General features: G+C 31.5%; 1 protein-coding gene across 2 annotated transcripts in view; it reads right to left on the bottom strand.

Annotated features, from left to right (window-relative positions):
• Window positions 1-17351, bottom strand: part of LOC118192381 (exopolyphosphatase PRUNE1-like) — a 74598-nt gene that overhangs the window by 47211 nt on the left and 10036 nt on the right. For both annotated transcript variants that reach the window (XM_035363329.2, XM_035363328.2), the window contains exons 3-6: window positions 14766-14909; window positions 10790-10926; window positions 10142-10251; window positions 6060-6215 (exon numbers count right to left, since the gene is read on the bottom strand). In XM_035363329.2, the coding sequence (XP_035219220.1) occupies window positions 6060-6215; window positions 10142-10251; window positions 10790-10926; window positions 14766-14909 (547 nt within the window). The remainder of the gene's footprint in view (window positions 1-6059; window positions 6216-10141; window positions 10252-10789; window positions 10927-14765; window positions 14910-17351) is intronic.

Below are 17351 nucleotides of genomic sequence, written 5' to 3'. Positions count from 1 at the left end.
CAACAATTTTGAGCAACAGAAGACTTCTGTGTTTCCTTTTTTCTAACATATGCTTCATGTTCTTTGACGCGAAATTTTAAGGCTCTCTCAGTTTGGCCAATGTAAATTAAACCGCACTGGCAAGGAATCCTATAAATACCCCAGGAATTCATATCCGGAATGGGGTCCTTGAGTATAGAAGTTGGAATTTTATTGATGGGAGAGTAAACAACCCGAAAGTTAAATTTCTGCAAAATATGTGCAACTTTATAGCTAATTGATGGAAAGAAGGGAATCACAACAGAATTTTTATAATCTCCTAAAATAAGAGTGTGGCTTTTAGTGTGTTGAGATGAGAATTTTTTAACTGCTTGATTAATAATGTTGGGTGAAAAGCCCCTGTCAATAGCTATTGCTTTTAAATAATTTAGTTCTTCATCAAGGGCTAGTTTGGAGGAGCAAACTTGAAGAGCACGGAAAACATAGGAATAAAATGAAGCTAACTTTTGTTTAGTCGGATGACATGATTTAAAGTGTGGTGGAAGGCAAACCGATGAAGGTTTACGGTAAACTGTAGTACTGAAGTTGGATGTGTTACGTGTGACCAGAATGTCGAGAAACGGAAGAGAATTGCAAGTCTCAAGTTCAAAAGTGAACTGAATAGCAGGATCAATAGAATTCATTGTTGAAAGAACTCTATTTAAATCATCTTTATTACCTTCAAACAGGGTAAAAGTATCGTCTACGTAGCGGAACCATGCCGGGAAGTTTAAAGTTTCAAATAATTTTGATTCATAATAATGCATGTAGATATCAGCCAGGATGGGACTGAGGGGGCTTCCCATGGCTAATCCCTCAGTTTGCTTGTAATATTTATTTTGGAAAACAAAATGTGTTTGTTTCAAACAGAGTTGAGTGAGAGAAATTAGCTCATCAATTTCGATGCAAGAGAAATGAAATTCGCGAAGTCTGGTTTCTAGACATCTTAATGCACCCTCCACTGGGACATTGGTGAATAATGATTTTACATCAAAAGAAACCATGAGTAAATTACGAGGAGAAATGTTTTTAACCTTTTTTACAAACTCTATTGAATTTTTTATGGTGTAAATGTTATTGTCTAATAGAGTGGAAAATCCAGAAACTAAATATTTAGCTAATGGATACGAGGCAGTACCTAAATTTGATACAATAGGGCAGAAAGGAATACCACTTTTATGAATTTTGGGAAGAGCATATAATCTGGCACAATTCGCAACAGATGGGATAAGCGAATGTTTTAAGTTGCTCGAAATGATTTGTGAAGATTTGATCGCAGTTTTTATTTTGGATAAGTCCGAAGGTGAAGGATCTTTAGGGATCGGATTATATGGTCCTTCGTTTAAGAGTTTAGTGACACCATCGATGTAAGAGTTCTTATCCATGACGACTATCTGGCCACCTTTGTCGGCCTTTGAAATGACAATATCCGGGTTAGAATGAATCTCGCGCATTGTAGCTCTTTCTCTCGCAGTTAGATTTGGTTTCAAAGGTTTATTATTGAATTTCACATTATGAGCGATAAGATGCCTAATCATTTCTTTCTGTGAATCTGAAACTTTACTGAACTTGAAAGCTTTTTCGATAGGAGCCAAAATCTTTGGAATCGAGGGTTTACAGGTTTGTGAGAAGCTAAAATTATATTTTAGAATTCTCTCTTGTTCTTCTGAAAGACTAACATTAGAAATATTAACTATTGGCTTGATGTTTACAATGGGAAGATTTTTTGAACTACTTGGACTGGAAGACTGTAAAAGAAGTTTTTCGAATTTAACTGCAAGGGTGTTTTTATGACGGTTAACTGCATTCTCCGTTCTAGACCAAGACTTTTGTTCAAGGGCAGCGAATTTTGGATATGTTTTAGCGAGTTCCAGATGAAGCTTATAGAGTTCATGTTCAATTTTGGACAATTGTTGACGTGTATCCCTTATCACGGACCGAAGTAAGGCAAGTTTGCAGTTTAACAGAATTCTTGAAACGCGACTCGAAGGTTTTTTATTAGATTTTATTTGAATAAAATTGGGGATCAATTTTTTACATTTACATTTAAGTAAAAAGTCAAGATGATTCAGGAATTTTTGCCGTTTCAGGCGTAATTTAGTGAAACGATTAACGGATGAAGACATGATAAACAATGCAGAAAATCAAACTAAATTAACTGAGGAATAATAAAGTACACACAAAATAGCAGAAAAATCCCTCACTGAAATGAATAGAAAACAAAATGTTTGTAAGCAAAATGCATGAAATCAGACAAGCAAAGCACAATATCCAAATGTACAAAACATAAACATAACTTGACAATTGCAAAAATGTACTCACCGAAACTCCTACAATCACAAAATGGCGGCCACACCACGTGCAAAAAAGAAAGCAAAATGTAAGCCTGTTTGGGGCTTCTATAATTAAGATACAATAACATGCCGAATAAATACTAATTCAGAAGTCAAACAACAAAAATCAGCGTTAATTTACAAAATTTTCACAGGACTAGTTTCGATGGTTTTACCGAACCATCATCTTCAGCTGCAAAACCGCAAATGAACAAGATAGGAAATAATGTTTAGATAAGATAAGAAAGCCTGGACAAGAATAAGCAAGTGGCGCCATCTGTTGGCGAAACCAGAACTAAAACATAATTTCTCTAAAAGCCGAAGGCAAATTTGGATTGGAATTAGGATCGTTAACTAGAACAGAAAGATTTTTATGAATGTGAAATGCCTCTAGAAAATCCAGTTCTCCAATGGAAGATGTTTTTTGAATAATTTTGGCAGCAGAAAAATTGAAAGTGTGATTTTTGGACCAACAATGTTGAGCAACAGAAGACTTCTGTGTTTCCTTTTTTCTAACATATGCTTCATGTTCTTTGACGCGAAATTTTAAGGCTCTCTTAGTTTGGCCAATGTAAATTAAACCGCACTGGCAAGGAATCCTATAAATACCCCAGGAATTCATATCCGGAATGGGGTCCTTGAGTATAGAAGTTGGAATTTTATTGATGGGAGAGTAAACAACCCGAAAGTTAAATTTCTGCAAAATATGTGCAACTTTATAGCTAATTGATGGAAAGAAGGGAATCACAACAGAATTTTTATAATCTCCTAAAATAAGAGTGTGGCTTTTAGTGTGTTGAGATGAGAATTTTTTAACTGCTTGATTAATAATGTTGGGTGAAAAGCCCCTGTCAATAGCTATTGCTTTTAAATAATTTAGTTCTTCATCAAGGGCTAGTTTGGAGGAGCAAACTTGAAGAGCACGGAAAACATAGGAATAAAATGAAGCTAACTTTTGTTTAGTCGGATGACATGATTTAAAGTGTGGTGGAAGGCAAACCGATGAAGGTTTACGGTAAACTGTAGTACTGAAGTTGGATGTGTTACGTGTGACCAGAATGTCGAGAAACGGAAGAGAATTGCAAGTCTCAAGTTCAAAAGTGAACTGAATAGCAGGATCAATAGAATTCATTGTTGAAAGAACTCTATTTAAATCATCTTTATTACCTTCAAACAGGGTAAAAGTATCGTCTACGTAGCGGAACCATGCCGGGAAGTTTAAAGTTTCAAATAATTTTGATTCATAATAATGCATGTAGATATCAGCCAGGATGGGACTGAGGGGGCTTCCCATGGCTAATCCCTCAGTTTGCTTGTAATATTTATTTTGGAAAACAAAATGTGTTTGTTTCAAACAGAGTTGAGTGAGAGAAATTAGCTCATCAATTTCGATGCAAGAGAAATGAAATTCGCGAAGTCTGGTTTCTAGACATCTTAATGCACCCTCCACTGGGACATTGGTGAATAATGATTTTACATCAAAAGAAACCATGAGTAAATTACGAGGAGAAATGTTTTTAACCTTTTTTACAAACTCTATTGAATTTTTTATGGTGTAAATGTTATTGTCTAATAGAGTGGAAAATCCAGAAACTAAATATTTAGCTAATGGATACGAGGCAGTACCTAAATTTGATACAATAGGGCAGAAAGGAATACCACTTTTATGAATTTTGGGAAGAGCATATAATCTGGCACAATTCGCAACAGATGGGATAAGCGAATGTTTTAAGTTGCTCGAAATGATTTGCGAAGATTTGATCGCAGTTTTTATTTTGGATAAGTCCGAAGGTGAAGGATCTTTAGGGATTGGATTAACATTATTTCCTATCTTGTTCATTTGCGGTTTTGCAGCTGAAGATGATGGTTCGGTAAAACCATCGAAACTAGTCCTGTGAAAATTTTGTAAATTAACGCTGATTTTTGTTGTTTGACTTCTGAATTAGTATCCATTTCACTGTAAATACAGAACTCGCATACATTCAACAGATTTTTATTTAACACATCCAACTTCAGTACTACAGTTTACCGTAAACCTTCATCGGTTTGCCTTCCACCACACTTTAAATCATGTCATCCGACTAAACAAAAGTTAGCTTCATTTTATTCCTATGTTTTCCGTGCTCTTCAAGTTTGCTCCTCCAAACTAGCCCTTGATGAAGAACTAAATTATTTAAAAGCAATAGCTATTGACAGGGGCTTTTCACCCAACATTATTAATCAAGCAGTTAAAACATTCTCATCTCAACACACTAAAAGCCACACTCTTATTTTAGGAGATTATAAAAATTCTGTTGTGATTCCCTTCTTTCCATCAATTAGCTATAAAGTTGCACATATTTTGCAGAAATTTAACTTTCGGGTTGTTTACTCTCCCATCAATAAAATTCCAACTTCTATACTCAAGGACCCCATTCCGGATATGAATTCCTGGGGTATTTATAGGATTCCTTGCCAGTGCGGTTTAATTTACATTGGCCAAACTAAGAGAGCCTTAAAATTTCGCGTCAAAGAACATGAAGCATATGTTAGAAAAAAGGAAACACAGAAGTCTTCTGTTGCTCAACATTGTTGGTCCAAAAATCACACTTTCAATTTTTCTGCTGCCAAAATTATTCAAAAAACATCTTCCATTGGAGAACTGGATTTTCTAGAGGCATTTCACATTCATAAAAATCTTTCTGTTCTAGTTAACGATCCTAATTCCAATCCAAATTTGACTTCGGCTTTTAGAGAAATTATGTTTTAGTTCTGGTTTCGCCAACAGATGGCGCCACTTGCTTATTCTTGTCCAGGCTTTCTTATCTTATCTAAACATTATTTCCTATCTTGTTCATTTGCGGTTTTGCAGCTGAAGATGATGGTTCGGTAAAACCATCGAAACTAGTCCTGTGAAAATTTTGTAAATTAACGCTGATTTTTGTTGTTTGACTTCTGAATTAGTATTTATTCGGCGTGTTATTGTGTCTTAATTAGTGAAATGGATGTTAGTTTCCGAATTGCCCTACTATTTCAAATTTAATGTGCAAGAAAAGACTTTAAATTTGTTATCTTAATACTGTGACAAAGTCACTTACAATATACATTTGTACTCAAGGACTACCCTATAATTTTCTTTGTATATATATTTCTGAATCTTTCTGTATGTTATAATTGTTAGGATAATCGATGCATTACCAAACAGATGGAATACTCAATAATATATAATCTGTTATTTGGAAATATCTTTTAAGAATTGCATCACTTAAAGCAGAGCACTGCTACATATAAGTCTTTTACTTAGTGCTGTGGCACTTTGGAAGCTGTTGCACTATTTTACAATTTTTAAATACTTTTAAATTGTAAAGAAAAATATTTGTAATAAAGTAACCTATTAAACTGCATTGCTTAATTAAATGTTATGACAGAAAAATTATAATTTTATTGACTGAAAGCATAACCTATAGAAATTAACACATTAAATTTGCTATGTTGAACCCTGGGCACAATACTATATCTTTTCTTTCAAACATCATTGCTCCCAGAGGATGTAAGAAGTCACCAGTCTCTTAGGATGAACAATTTAAAAATAATACTTTATAAATAATACACTATTAATTCAGTGAGTCATCAAAAGTAAATAAACATATGGTCTAGATTTAATGTGTTAAAATGTGCCATATTATTAAATAAAAATTGCCAAACAAAAATAAACCACTATAGACTTACTTGAAACATCAAATTTAACTTTCTGCAATGTTTCAAATATCTCCTCTCTGGATATACCTTCAAGATATTCTTCCAACTGCAAAACCACCATTCTGTCTTTTTCTGTAGCTCTTTTTGCACTCTCTTTTAAACAAACAGTGTCCAGTAAAATCGTTCCTATCAATTTCAAAAAATGAAGAAAATTAAAATAGAACTGCCCTTTTATAATGAGCACAAAATTTTTTTACCCAAGCACTTGCACGCTGTATTTTTATACGACACATAGGGGAAGGTAGCCTAATTTGGACCGTAGCCTTATTTGGACCGCTATGATATACAAAGACTGTTGATATCTGCGAGATTTGAGATAGGCATTTTGTTATATGTAGATGTAGAACAGGTTAATGCAATTGTGTTTGTAAAGAAACACCTCATGGTTACATTGAGAGAAGTGTTATTCGTTTCACTCAGAAGAAAATCTGTTATTTCGACATAAGTGTGAAAGAAGTTAATTCATCTAAACGTAAGTAATTAGATGTCTTATTATACCATCACAAAACTTGCTTATTTATCTACAATTTGCAATTATAATTTTGCGAGGTTATGTTAGTTTGATGTTTCTGTACAATATCAAGCATTAAATATTCAAGTTTCCCCACTCGGACCGAAAACAGCTGCTGAAATTGAACCGGTGCAATTTCGGCAAAGACATTTTTTTCATGGATAAATTAATAATTAACCCTAGAATGCTACCCTTCGAAAAACTTACGGGAATGGCAACCATTCATCTCCAAGACGAAGTATGCGTAAGCGTGCTTAAAACTTATTTTAAAAGCTAATTGCAGAAATATTGCAGAACCCCTGTTTCACCTTCTAGTAGTGATGATGATGAAGATAGAAGTGATAATGAAAATAAACGATTTAGGACAGTTCTTGAAAAAATATCACCACGAGCGAAGAAAAATCCAAATCCAACTGGCCCTTCGTCTTCTCGCAGTGCATCAATAATAAAAAAAATAAAATAAAATAAAAAAAAAAACAGTTCACCAAAGTTTAACAAAATGCAGAAACATAAAAAAGAAACTGGTGATTCATTGTTTTGTATATTATGTGAAGAAAACAAGAAGAAGAAATGATACAATGCATGAAATGTCACACTTGGATACATACTCGGTGTGCTGGAGTTAGTGCTACAATTAAAAGGTTCTTTTGTTGTAACTGCCGTTAAGAAAGCTCATGATATAATTTAGGAAACTAGCAGTCCAAATAAGGAAACGGGTTTCCTAAATTGAACCGATGACACGATTTTTTTGAATTCCTTTTTCACCATTATAAATAATTTTTAAAATTTAATAAATGGTTCTATTTTGAAGGTACACTTAGTGAGTTTCTTTTCGACTACTTAATTTTTATTGGCACTTCTTCCGTCCTTCTATATAGTGAAAAATACAAAACTGGTCCAAATTAGGCTACTCTACCCTATACACACAACTTTCCATTATAAAACATGTTTATATTGCTTGCAATTCTTTTTAATACCAAAGAAATTTTATTAGGTTTCATTGTTTATTTATAAAGAAAGTTTACAAATTTTTATTAATATTCCTAATTCCTATTTATGGTATACATCTTAGAAAAATAAGTTATTTTTGATACAAATATTTTGTAAAATATTTTACAAATATATATTTTACAAAATATTTGTAAAATATTTAACACAATATATTGAAAATGCATATTTGATCTACTTTTTGCAATTTTTTTGGTTAAAAAAAATCTTTAATTCCTTTAGAAAATTTCCTTGTTTGGGTTTTAATAATTTCTCTAAAGATACAGAGACACTGGGCCCAAGAGTATGGAGACCTTGTAGTGCCACATTCCCATGTATGCTAATAAAGGGCAGCATGAGCAAACAGCAACACTATTGCAAAGAGAATTGACACCTGGGACTGCCACAATAATTTGCCTCAATATTATTTTCTACTGATGTAATTACTCTTTCTGAAGCAGGTATACTTGTTGTTGTGAATGATCTTGCTTAATCAGAACAAGACCATGAATTTTATCGTAGGAGTACAAGACCGAGTCTATCAGTGCCAAGTCCTTGGACACCATATAGGTGACAGTATGATTCTGCCCAGTTCCACCCCAATTTTAAGGGAGAATACCTGGAGAAAAGTCAAACAGGCACACACCTCTATTCACCCTCAAACCACGAGAGGACTTTCGATTTGCCATATATTTAGAATGCCCTCCTCCATGCCACAAAGACACTATACATTTACGATATCCATGCCTATCCTGGGAACTGAACTCGGCCCTTCGGTATTGTACTCAGAATCACTAACCACTATTCTGTTGGTTGGCATAGGTATTATTTCTATTCGATTATGGAGAAGCCACTGGTTCAAACAGGCACACACCTCTATTCACCCTCAAACCACGAGAGGACTTTCGATTTGCCATATATTTAGAATGCTCTCCTCCATGCCACAAAGACACTATACATTTACAATATCCATGCTTATCCTGGGAACTGAACCCGACCCTTCGGTATTGTACTCAGAATCACTAACCACTATTCTGTTGGTTGGCATAGGTATTATTTCTACTCAATGATGGAGAAGCTAAGGATAAGGGCAAATAAATGTATCAAGACTATTATGAATAAAAGCAAAATACTTCAGCCTTTACTCCCATAATGTTCCTAGAAGGAATTTAAAGAAAGTTGTGCTGTATCTATTAGAAAAGAAGAGTTAAGAAAGTTAGAAACTAATTATAAATAATGTGTTTAAGATAACTATGACAAGACAACAGGAAAAGAAACAATTTACATCGCCAAAACTGGAGATTTTCTACTAGTGAGGGTTCACAGTTGAAGAAGAATTCATAGGCCATTCAAGAAAGTTCTCGAAATTTATTCCAGCAAAACTGGATTTGTAAAGATTGGTCAATAACAAAAAGTCACGAACAGTTAACTGGCCAATTCCAAGACTATTGTAGCATTGCCCAAACATTCTAATGAACAATATATATATATATATATATATATATATATATATATATATTGTTCATTAGAATGTTATATCATTAGAATGTTATATATATATATATAACTGTTTGAAGAATGCTACTGGACATTTCTCTAAGAGGAACTTGTTTTACTGTCCCAAAGGGAGAGTTGCAATGTAAACTGAGGTTTTGTAAAAAGACAACAAACATTCAAGAATGATTTTGAACAGCTTAATGCGGCTCTTCTCCTGAAGGGTAGAGAAATTTTTGCTCTGCCTTGATTAGAAGAAGATGGCTCTCCAAGAAGGACAAACAAACTGGTATGCACTATTTCAACACCAGCCTGTTTGACTCTCTGTGTGAAACTTTATTTGAAAATTATGTAACTACGAGAATAGAAACTATAATCATTAAAAGGTTGCTATTAAAACCAATGAGATTCTTATTTTAATTTAATTACATTACACTGTGCATTACAGAATTGGAAGATGACGGTGCAGTTGGCAATAATAATAACACTATTAATGATCCTGCAAGTTTAGATTCACTTAAATGACTGCTGATACTTTGACAAATTCAGAAATTGCTGCGGACATCATGGCAAATTCATCACCGACAACAAACACAACTGAGAATCCTGATAATTTCATCGTGAATGTTAGACTGATATATACTACTCAAAACATCTTGACATTGGAAAATGGATTTTCAGTTTCAGAGTAAGCTTCTTTGAATTTCAAAGTAGGTGTAAAAAAGGGGCAAGCTTCTGATGTTGATAAACAAAAATATATAGTCTCCAATCCTACACAATGGGAAAATTATGCAGGCTAATTAAAAGGCAGGTTTTCTTGGTTTTCATTTTATGTGTACTACATGTAAAATGTTTGTTAATTCAAGTAAGATATGCATTTCTAATGTTAACATTTTATTTGTAAAACTCAGAGAACAATTTTATTAAAAAAGATATTTTGGATAGCAAATGAAAAATTTGACTCAAAATTTGACAAATTTAATATGCAAAATACTAAATACAACTAAATATTACCAAACAGAAATACTAAATACTACCAAACAGAAATAATAAATATTACCAAACAGAAGCATGGCAATTTGAGGGTCAATGATAGATTTTTTGGAATTTAAAATTTCTTCAGCAACAAGGGTACAGCAAGAGCCCACTGGTTCAATTTTTGTTTTAAACCTAAAGAAATATTATATAACACATACAAACATACACAAATACAAATTGATATAAACAAAACATATACAAATAACAAACTGACATAAAATAATTTTAATTCTTATTTGTCATTATCTAAATGCCGTTTTTTAAATGAATAGTAAAAGAATATTTTGTAATCAGTAATTATATATATTTTGTTCAAAAAGAAAAATTGACTAAATGATGTACTGAATTTTTCAAATGTCAAAGCATTTCTGAAAATTATAACACTGTTATAAACAACAATAGGCTACTTATTAGAACAGCAACTTTACAGGAGGTAAGCGAGACTAAGTTTATAACTATATAGGATAAATTGATTTACATTCAACTGCATTCTCCATTTTCCTGTCAAATGATATTTTGCAGGAGACTAAATGCCGTTTCATTCTGTTGAATTGCGTCTTAAAATTAAAATACATATTTCTGACTTATCAGCAGTGGCAAAATTATTAAAAAAAATAATGTCTGAGAGTGACAATTTAATGCAGAATAATATCAACTACAAATAGATTACCTATTCAATTTTTCAGGCACCTCAACTGCATGATGATCGACAATTTGAATTATACAAGGTTCCAAGTATGATTGCTCCACTGACAGAGAATTGTGATCTACTAAAACAAGATTTAGTTTCTCATTTTTGGACAAGACCTAGAAAATAAAAGAAAACGTACCTATTTTCACAAAATGTTACTAGAATATAAATTAAACGATGCTACAAGAATAGCTCTTTTACCTACACAATATAAAGATATATGTTTAGATAGTCTTAATTTATAATGAGTTAAAATAATAAAAAATAAATATAGTAAAGTGTATTTTCATTAATCCGTTAACACATTAATTAAAAATAAGTAACTTTTACGTTGATTTTTTTGGTTATTTCTTCCTTTTGCGTATACAAAAACAAATAAGCTTTTGTCAACTGTCACTAATATTTCTTACATACTAAAATCTCTTCATCCCATTCCAAATTTTCATTAACAGTTCAAATTCTGTTAAGTTTCGGGAAATAATGACTTGGTGAATCAAATTCCTTATTACTCGAAAAACGTAGAAATCATTTTTTATGATTCTGAACTACCTCCAGCTCATATAATCAAGAGAAATTGTTTATATATTTTTTTCTTCCAATAATGATGGTATTCTAGATTTTTTATTGCACAACCATCTTTTTTTTTTTTTCTTGCGAAGAAGAAAGAGATCCAAGTCCGAAAGTTTTCAAAATCTATACCAATATAAAGCTCTGTTTTTGATCTAATTTTAATATTCATTTGCTATTTGTAAGTGAAACTAAAATTTAAGCTCAAACAAATTAATTCAAATAAGCAGAGAAATTTCAATATCTTGAAAACAAGTTATCTTGTTGAATGCATTAAGGGGTTAATAAAACCATATTCCATTTCTATAAAATGTGTACAAATAGTGACAACACAATAATGTATACTAAAATAACAATAACACAGTAAAAAGGTTTATTCAATAGATATCTGTGTACTGCTTATCATTTAGAATTCCAAATTAAGGATCTAATATATCTTCCAAGAAAACTCTGAAAACTGATGCAAAAATCAAATATCTTGTACAGAGTGAAAATCAGGTGAAGCCCAGCTTTCTTTATTTACCAATTTGAGCAAAACTGAAGTATCAGCTACAACTCCAATAAGATGAGTTTCAGTATTTTGTTATTTAACTACCTGCCATTAATTTGATTTATCACTTTTCTGTTTACTTTTCATTTGATTATTCATTATTATGTTATTAATTTCATTTTGTTTACCTTTAATAATGCCTTTCATAAGGGTCTGACACTTATAATTTTAAAAATTAACTCAAAATCAAATCTATTTTAGAAAGTAGAAAAGTTACAAGCCAACAGAAATGAAATTAATAAATGATTAATTGCAATTCAAAGCTGCTTGTTCAACCAAGAAAAAATGAATTTCAACAATATGATTTTAATATTTAACACATATTCAGAATATCCGGAAAATTTCTGAGAGTTTAGTAAATGTATAAAAAAATAAATTACATAAAAAATAGAATAATGCAAAAAAAAAAATAATTCAAAATAAGTAGCATGATAATAATTGCTAGCAATTTTTCAATTTGCATTCTGCTGATTTCAATTAATTGTTTTTATGAAGTATCATTTATAAATTACAAGGTATTAAAAACAAACTGAAGATTAACTTTGATGTATTTTATAATACAAAGATAAAAAAGAGAGAGAAATAAACAATATTTTCAGTGGTTCATGCACAATACTGAATTACATGCAGGAACTAGAAGGCAGAAATCATCCTGTGAGTTATATATACATATACTGTTTGGCACTTACACACATATACTGTTTGGATGTATTATCCTGTTGGACATGAATCCTGGCTACCACAGAACCATAACAGTTGGCAGAGATCCCGTCAAAGTCATGCCAGTTCTTTCTATGGAATTCTGAATAAACTGAAACTGCTTTATTTAACAAACAATCTGTATTCAACCTCTTCATTTTTTGCAGGTGGTAAAAAGGGTTTCTTCAATTTCTACTGTTTTCTCAGGCTTTATGATTTTATTAGAAACTATGTATAGAATGTTTTGATTACAAATTTACTGCAGGTATCAGTTCCAGTCTGATTTCTCTGTCATATTTAACTGACAATATTGTGTCCATTTAATATAGTTGATAACCTCCTACTCAGCTCAAGAACAATGAAATTATAGCTACAGAAAATTTTTATGTTGGAAATCTTTAAAAGTTATAAACTGCCAAAGTTTACAACAAAAATGAAATAAAATAAATATAAAAGTTGAAATAATATACAAGAAATGCAGATCTCCCCCCTTTTTTTTCAAGAAAAATGGTCCCTCCCTAAAGAAAAGTTAGAGGTTATATTACAACTTTACATACTAACTTTATAAAACACTAGCTAAACACCTCTAAACACTTTACATATTAAGCACAAACACCACTTAATTCAATGATTTATTATTACACTGATTAAATAAGCAACTGTCAACCCTAATTAAACAGATATAGCTAATCAATTTTTGTTCAGCACAACTGCAATGAAATTTTTCTTATGTAAAATCTGGATACTGAAAATTATAAACTGCCACAAAAGTAGATTATTATGTTATCTGATAAATGCTTCCAAACTGTTAATAGCACTTTTTTCCACAAGAAATGCGGTCTCAGCAAATCAATATATTTTAAAGTACATATAGCAATTATTTAAGATTTATAGCTTTTAAACAATTATTAAATTATTATTAAATTAATGTATTAAATTAATTTTCGTAGTTTTTATCTGCAGCATAATTTTCATCTCATTACTATTTGCTTTTAATTTAACTTATTTCATTCATTTTTTAACAACATTAATTACTTTAACATTTTGTAACATATTCAGTCTCACTCGCAAGTTGTTCAATAAACGTATTAGTGTTTTCACAATGCTATTGTCTAAAAACTTTTATAGTTTCATAGTACAGAGATGCTTCATTTCATATATTACTGTGATACTATCAAAAAAATTAATTATTAATTTATAATATGGGCTGACTTAAGTCGGGATTTTGGAACATACAAGTTTAAAAAACTTCAACTTTTAAAATTTTCCAAAAATTTTAGTTAATGTTCACTTATTTCATTAGCTGAGAAAACTTATATTTCATATTTATTTTATATTTATTATTCTTAAATAAAATCTTCTAAATGCACAACGGCTGCTTATATTCACACTGATTCAAAATAACTCATTTTAAGTTTGGTTTATTCCTCATGAAATTTTCTTTTATTCATGAGAACATCCAAAACACCATCTATTAAATAATTGAAATAAGGAAGGAATATGAAGGATAAAATAAAATTACACAATGGGTTTTCAAAAAAATGTAATAAAATATTTTCAAATATGACAAATGTCAAATAATCAGTAAAGATACGGGATCATTAAACCAACAGGATTTATATGCATGGGCAATATTATTTCAATGTTAAAAACTAGAGAAGAGAAAAAAAGAGCTTGTTATATTTTTGCCACTTGAAGGTACTTAAATATCTTTTTATAATATTTCATATTCAAGTTTTTATTATTTAAAATGCTTTGATTTTATAATCATGGAAATTTCTGAAAGAATAGATTTCTGAAAATTTAAAATCTCCTAAAAATTTTTGCTATTTTAAATTTAATAATAATTATTAATATAATTAATGATATTCTTCTGTTATCAGTAATGGATTTGGAAATGTATGTATGCATACATATTACGTATACACACAAGATGTACACATGTATGTGCCTATGTAAATATGTATATATATAGCATATGCATTAATTTACACACACACATGCATGCATGCATACCTTCTGAATCTGGTCCCGATAACAGAAGAGTATTTAATATTTCATACATTTTACATAATTATATGTTGGATAAGATTTTACAATTACAGATAACTATGATTAATTTATATTATGATTTATCACCTTTAAATCAATTTCATCAATAAAAATAAGATCAGAAATAGGAATGCTAGTTTCCTCCAAAAAGAAGACGACTTCAGTCCTTAGATGCACATCTTTCCGTTTAACGTTCAAAACAGGAACAATAACATCAGAAGAATTTTGTATCTACAGAAAAATAAATTATTACATGTGAATAGTATTAAAATGTTCAAATACTTTGAAACATTTCTTTTCATAATATGGCACTCTATTTTAGTTAATAAACAAAAATAGATTATTAGACTCAACTATAATTAAGCATTGATGCAGTATAATTAAGCAATTAAGAAGTAATGATGACAATTATACTTAATGTTATTATCAATAAATTGGAATTTTATGAAGAAAGATAATTTCCGAAGTATGTAGAACAAGAATAGCATGCTTCTTCTAAATTTCACGACATTCTAAAAATATAGCATCTAAAATTAGGTAAAAATACAACCTTAACTGGCATTGATTTTGATTAAATTGCTACTGATATCAATGGCAATCAGACTTAGAATCCTTTCATGAATAAAAAATGTTATCATTAGAGTTTTGCAAAATCTATGCCAATTGCTTTTCTGCCTAGTTTAAAATTTTACATTGGTGTATTCCTTATACAATTAAACATAATGTTTATTCATTATCCATAATTTTATATTACTGCTAAACAAAAGCAGGTACAAATATAAGTGGGTAGGACACCAAAATTTCACCATAGGTTGTACTGGTATAACCACTACACTAACTGTGCAGCTCTGCTCCAATTCTGAGCACATAGTTTAGCTCAGGCCTTCTTAAACTTTTTTCAGTTGCGACTCCTTTTTATCAATGCGAATTTTTTCACAACTCCAGGACCGAAAATGTGGGACCCCATAAGCATTGCACAAATCTGACACACGCGTGAGTGAAACAGTCAATTTTTTCACTTGAACTAATATTGCAGTTTTAGGTCATTAACTTTAATTTCTAATTTTAAGACATAGAACAGAAAATTTTAAATAAGCAACAGACGAAATGATAGTGTCACGTGCAAAGCAAGTAAAATAAATGTTTATATTATAAAAAGAATGCGTCGAAACTTTTTTGTCTGTATTGTCTTATCATTAGCTATTTTCAGATACATTATGTAAAAATATTTGATAATTGTAAAATTAATATAAGTTAAAAAATATCAAAACTGCTAAAATTTTGGCGACCCCCTGCTGCAGGTCCTGCAACCCCCAGTTTAAGAAACTCTGGTTTAGCTAATATATATATTTTTTGAAGTGACTGCTTTCACTTTTCTTTATATATATGAAACAAGGGTAACAGTCTTAGTGCTAGACATTTAGCCAGCTGATGCAAACTCCGTGGGTCCTAAATTTTGCTGCTTTTGCTGGGGCAAAAAGATTAACATTTATGATCCTAAATTTTTATGGAACAATATGCAATGGAGAATTTTCAGAGTTATAGGATCCTGACATAAAAAAAATTACTTTGAAGAGCATAAATACTTGAAAATGGATGATGCATGACAACCTAGTATGATAAATTACAGTTTGTTTGGCAGAATCTCTTCCAATTTTTATGGTTGAGGGGATTTTATGAATACACTGCTGGCCATTAAAATTGCAGCACCATCAAGGAAAGCAAATAGAAGTAAGTGTGGACCTGTGCATTATCATGGTGAAGAATCCAGTTGTTTGCGAGTTCCAGGCAGATGCATGCATATTATTTCTCAAGCTCCTACAGCACTTCCTAGCAAAAATGTGCATTAACTGTCCTTCCGGGTGGCATGAACTCTTTGTGCACTATTCAATTGGTATGACAGAGGGCAGTGAGTATGGACTTCAATTTTGATTTGCTCACTCCAACCTCCTTTTGATGAATTGTATGCTACTCTGCACTCTGTTTCAGGATCATATTAAAAAAAAAAAGTTTTGCACGAATAATCCCTTAGTTAAAAAAATTAGGGCCACTTGTTACACACTTCAATAATTCACATGAAATTGACTCATGATTTTCTTTTTCTCATTAGTCAAACTCCTTGGAGCCAGCTTGGCACAACTTTTCTGCATCTGAAGTTCTTCCCTGATGATTTGATGCACAATCGATTTTGTAAGTCCCAACATCTCCACAATTAGTTGGACACTCTGACAACCAGAGATCAAATGTGCTTTAAATTTAGTCATACTGGGCCAGAAATTTCAGAACTCGATGGACGGACAATATGTTGTTCATCACCGATACTCCCTCTTCCATCTTTGAAGATTCTGTGCCTCTTAAACATTTAAGACTTGGACAAAAGAATCCTTCCACAGGCTTCTTGTAACATGGCAAGCATCTCAGTGGTTGATTCGTTCAGTTTTACACAAAACTTTACAGTGTATTATTGCTTGACATTCTGCTGCATTCTGAAAACCTGATGCCACTTTGAAATGACTACTTCACAAGTAATCTGTGAGCTGCAAAGGTTCAAGGACAATTGACTTCCTGCACACTCTGTAGCTGACAGCCCCCAACCACTCATACCACCAAAAAATGCCACTCCTTTTGACTACTTTAGGTATTCTCAATACTAAAGAGTTACACCTTATCTTT

Source organism: Stegodyphus dumicola, chromosome 2, assembly GCF_044657685.1.
Source record: "Stegodyphus dumicola isolate Sdum_Otavi_A_Nest chromosome 2, ASM4465768v1".
In the NCBI taxonomy this organism is placed as follows: domain Eukaryota; kingdom Metazoa; phylum Arthropoda; class Arachnida; order Araneae; family Eresidae; genus Stegodyphus; species Stegodyphus dumicola.
This window is presented reverse-complemented; position numbering and strand designations above follow the sequence as displayed.